Here is a 5241-nt window from a genome sequence, read left to right as displayed (position 1 = left end):
CTCGATGCTATCCATTGGGCTGACATACACAAGTGATCTTGAAAGTGTAAATATAATATTCATTATGATGTCAAAGAATAACTGATGAAGAGGTAAAAAATCTGTGCTACAATGATTGACGTGATTTTTATATTAATATTCTTTTGTACTTTTTTTAATTTTTAGCCTGTAAATGAAATATTTAAAGAGATGGGATAACTATTTTTTGAATAAGGATATCTAGATAAGGTCCTGATCAGGAACTCGTCAGGTTGACTCGATGGCAAATAACTTTTCTTTTAATAGAGATATCCTGACGAGGTCCTGATCAGGAACTCGCCAGGTTAACCCGATGACAAATAACTTTTTTTTGAATAAGGATATCCTGACGAGGTCCTGATCTGGAACTCGTCAGGTTGACCCGATGACGAATAACTTTTTTTTTAATAGAGATATCCTGACGAGGTCGTGATCAGGAACTCGTCAGGTTAACCTGATGACAAATAACTTTTTTTTGAATAAGGATATCCTGACGAGGTCCTGATCAGGAACTTGTCAGGTTGACCCGATGACAAATAACTTTTTTTTGAATAAGGATATCCTGACGAGGTCCTGACAAGGAACTTGTCAGGTTTGCCCAAATAAGGCAAACCTTATATTAACCTGATAAGGTCCTTATGGTACTTTAGGCAAATCAGGAAGAAATTCTAGTCGGGTAGTTCCAGTAACAATAAAAATTGGTTAGGGAGACTATATTTTTATATCTGTCGCTGAATAGTTCAGGTTACTAAGCACTTTTCTCTCAGTGCATGGACGGTGAGTTAAGGGTTGATTTAATATTAAATCTTGATTTTATAACTGTGTTTATTGTTCCAGAATTTCTCCGGGGTAAATATCATGCTTCCCAAGGAAAACTGGAAATAATCAGTTGGGTGAGTCGGTTTTTATCAGGTGCCAAAGACAGAGAAGGCGGCCGAGCTCACCGTGAAAACAAAAACAATCAAGTGACAGAGTAATTATGATTTCTAAATAATGATAACAAATAAATAACAAATATTCTAGTTTTTTAAAAGATTGATCTCAAGAGAGCTTGTGACACGTATTGCACTGAAACTTAAATAATTAAAAATTATTATTTATATATGTGTGCAAATAAGTTGAATATATTAAAATTTTATTGTTTATCATTAAGTGTAGAAGAAAGTTATAATAATTAAAAAAAACTTCTAATATTTGATAATATTACCTTTGAATATATTATTATAATATAAATGTTGAGTAAAATAAATATGATGTTCATTAATTATATGGATTATAAAAAATAAACACATTTATTTATACCCGTGTGACTGTTAATTCAATATATTAAGTATTATTATTATTATTATTAGTTTTATTATTATTATTACATGGGTTAATCCTGAGCAGTCAAACATGGGCCAGAATTAGAATTTAAGCATGGGCCAGTCATGGCAGTAATGCGTGGGCCAATACCGACAACCAAACATGGCCCAGTTTTGATTATCTAGCCTGGGCCAAGATGGGATTACAAGCTTGGGACAGTTTTGATCACCTAGCCTGGGACAAGATAAGCTTACAAGCTTGGGACAGCGTTGGTTAGCAAGCATGGCTCAGATCTGGCCACCACGCATGGGCCAGCCTTGGCAATGATGCCTGGGCCAATGGTAACAACCAAGCCTGGCACCCTGTTATCATCCCAGACTTTTACCAAAGCTGGGCCAAAGCGGGTTTACAAGCATGGGCCAGAGATCGACAGCATTGCGCCCAGCGTGGCCCATATCTGGCCCCGTCGTATTTTCCTGTATGGGTAGTACTGCTCATTAACAAGAGAGATAGAAGAAACGGAGAGTTTGTCTTGAAAGGCATAAATTCAAGTCAAGACCTTTCTAACGATACCAAATTTAATAATATTGACCAATTCTATTATAGAATTGTCGAGCAGCCACGAAAGAAGAAGACGCCTTCTCAATATCTAATCTACATCGTGCAGTCTTACTAACCACCACGCGTTTTTAACCGCTTTACTTGTCGCATTCGCTATCGCTTATCTATCTTGTCGCATTTGCTATCTAATGTTAATTCTCACCATATCTAACTGTATAAAGTGTAAATAAATAACCTAATTATTTATTGATAAAATCTGTGTAATTTTTAATTGTTAAAATTCCATCCCACCTAAACCAGATCCTTTTTGCTCATTCGCTCACTTTACAATAGTTATTACTGTTATCGTAATGATTATGTTTATAGATAATTTTATGAAATTCCAATTTTATACTAAATTATTGCAAGCAAATATTTTTTTTTTTTAATTTTAGTGTCTCATGAATTCATGGATGGTATGAGACGTATAATGTGTTATTTTGAAAGTATTCACCACAGACAAAATACATTAACAAATGAACCTCATACAAATCAGGTATTACAGGCCATTAAGTGCATTAATACAGCTGATCCAAGCAAGGTAATATTACCCTTAACTATTTAATATTTTTTCCAGTAATCACTTTTAATACCAACGCATTTATTCCATTATTTGTAGGTTGAAATTTTCGAAGGCTTAAACTGTTATTTACGTAAAGAAAGATTTGAATCTATTCTGCGCCGCCACGAAGAAAAGAAAGATTGGAAAAAAATTATTACGGAGATCTTCGTCGAATTATATGGAAATAATCTACAATTTTATTTAGCTAAAGCTTGTAAAGGATCTCTTGCAGTCTATTGGCGTCTAAGAGACGCGATTAAAGGTAGGTATCGTAAAATTAAATTTATGACGTATAAGATTATGATGATTTCATATTAATAAATTTATAATTTCAGATTTAATTAAAATAAAGCTGGGCATTCTTATCACATCAAAAATGATTTCTAAACATATCAATAACGTTTGCTGTAACCGGAAGTTAAAAAATAAAGGAGCGAGTCCTTCAACTTCAAGATCTTCTACAAAACGATCAATGATTACATCAAATGATTCTAATAAATCATCTAAGCGACTTTGAGCTATTCTACATAGCCACCAAGTAGTGAAATTCCAGGTTACCGTCCTCAACCACCTTCAACTGCGACTTTGAGCTATTCTACACAGCCACCCAGAGTTAAACATCACAGTTATCTTTCTCAACCACTTGCAACTGCTGCTCCAAATTACGCCCCAATATCACCCAGTGTTGATAAGATTCCAGGTTACTGTACTCAATCACCAACTGACTTACCTCCAGTTAATTGGATTGAACCAGCTTCACGAGAAAATGTGTACTGGCAAAATTATTCTGATAATACGCCGAACCACCATCCGCACTCACATCAGAATCAAAATCAATCATCTAATGCTTCTAACATTTTTTCAACTTTCGAATATTTATAATAATTATTTTTTTTATTAGTAATATTATTATTAAATATATTATTGTTATCATAACATTATGTCTAACTTCTATTACTGGTGCTACTACCATTAATGTTGACAATAACAACAACAATAATAATAATAATAAATAATAATGATGATGATGATGATGATGATGATGATGATGATGATGATGATGATGATGATGATGATGATGATGATGATGATGATGATGATGATGATGATGATGATGATGATGATGATGATGATGATGATGATGATGATGATGATGATGATGATGATGATGATGATGATGATGATGATGATGATGATGATGATGATGATGATGATGATGATGATGATGATGATGATGATGATGATGATGATGATGATGATGATGATGATGATGATGATGATGATGATGATGATGATGATGATGATGATGATGATGATGATGATGATGATGATGATGATGATGATGATGATGATGATGATGATGATGATGATGATGATGATGATGATGATGATGATGATGATGATGATGATGATGATGATGATGATGATGATGATGATGATGATGATGATGATGATGATGATGATGATGATGATGATGATGATGATGATGATGATGATGATGATGATGATGATGATGATGATGATGATGATGATGATGATGATGATGATGATGATGATGATGATGATGATGATGATGATGATGATGATGATGATGATGATGATGATGATGATGATGATGATGATGATGATGATGATGATGATGATGATGATGATGATGATGATGATGATGATGATGATGATGATGATGATGATGATGATGATGATGATGATGATGATGATGATGATGATGATGATGATGATGATGATGATGATGATGATGATGATGATGATGATGATGATGATGATGATGATGATGATGATGATGATGATGATGATGATGATGATGATGATGATGATGATGATGATGATGATGATGATGATGATGATGATGATGATGATGATGATGATGATGATGATGATGATGATGATGATGATGATGATGATGATGATGATGATGATGATGATGATGATGATGATGATGATGATGATGATGATGATGATGATGATGATGATGATGATGATGATGATGATGATGATGATGATGATGATGATGATGATGATGATGATGATGATGATGATGATGATGATGATGATGATGATGATGATGATGATGATGATGATGATGATGATGATGATGATGATGATGATGATGATGATGATGATGATGATGATGATGATGATGATGATGATGATGATGATGATGATGATGATGATGATGATGATGATGATGATGATGATGATGATGATGATGATGATGATGATGATGATGATGATGATGATGATGATGATGATGATGATGATGATGATGATGATGATGATGATGATGATGATGATGATGATGATGATGATGATGATGATGATGATGATGATGATGATGATGATGATGATGATGATGATGATGATGATGATGATGATGATGATGATGATGATGATGATGATGATGATGATGATGATGATGATGATGATGATGATGATGATGATGATGATGATGATGATGATGATGATGATGATGATGATGATGATGATGATGATGATGATGATGATGATGATGATGATGATGATGATGATGATGATGATGATGATGATGATGATGATGATGATGATGATGATGATGATGATGATGATGATGATGATGATGATGATGATGATGATGATGATGATGATGATGATGATGATGATGATGATGATGATGATGATGATGATGATGATGATGATGATGATGATGATGATGATGATGATGATGATGATGATGATGATGATGATGATGATGATGATGA

At 33.6% G+C, this 5241-nt stretch overlaps 1 protein-coding gene across 1 annotated transcript; it reads right to left on the bottom strand.

Moving 5' to 3' along the window:
• Nucleotides 1-3687: 3687 nt before the first annotated feature.
• Nucleotides 3688-4836, bottom strand: LOC130669243 (uncharacterized protein DDB_G0271670-like; the record flags this gene model as incomplete). Its single annotated transcript, XM_057471999.1, has 1 exon — nucleotides 3688-4836. A coding segment is annotated over one exon (1149 nt), but the record flags the coding sequence as incomplete, so codon positions are not given.
• Nucleotides 4837-5241: the final 405 nt, after the last annotated feature.

Source organism: Microplitis mediator, chromosome 6 (assembly GCF_029852145.1).
Source record: "Microplitis mediator isolate UGA2020A chromosome 6, iyMicMedi2.1, whole genome shotgun sequence".
NCBI lineage: Eukaryota > Metazoa > Arthropoda > Insecta > Hymenoptera > Braconidae > Microplitis > Microplitis mediator.
The sequence above is the reverse complement of the archived record's forward strand: the minus strand, read 5'-3'. Positions and strand labels throughout refer to the sequence as shown.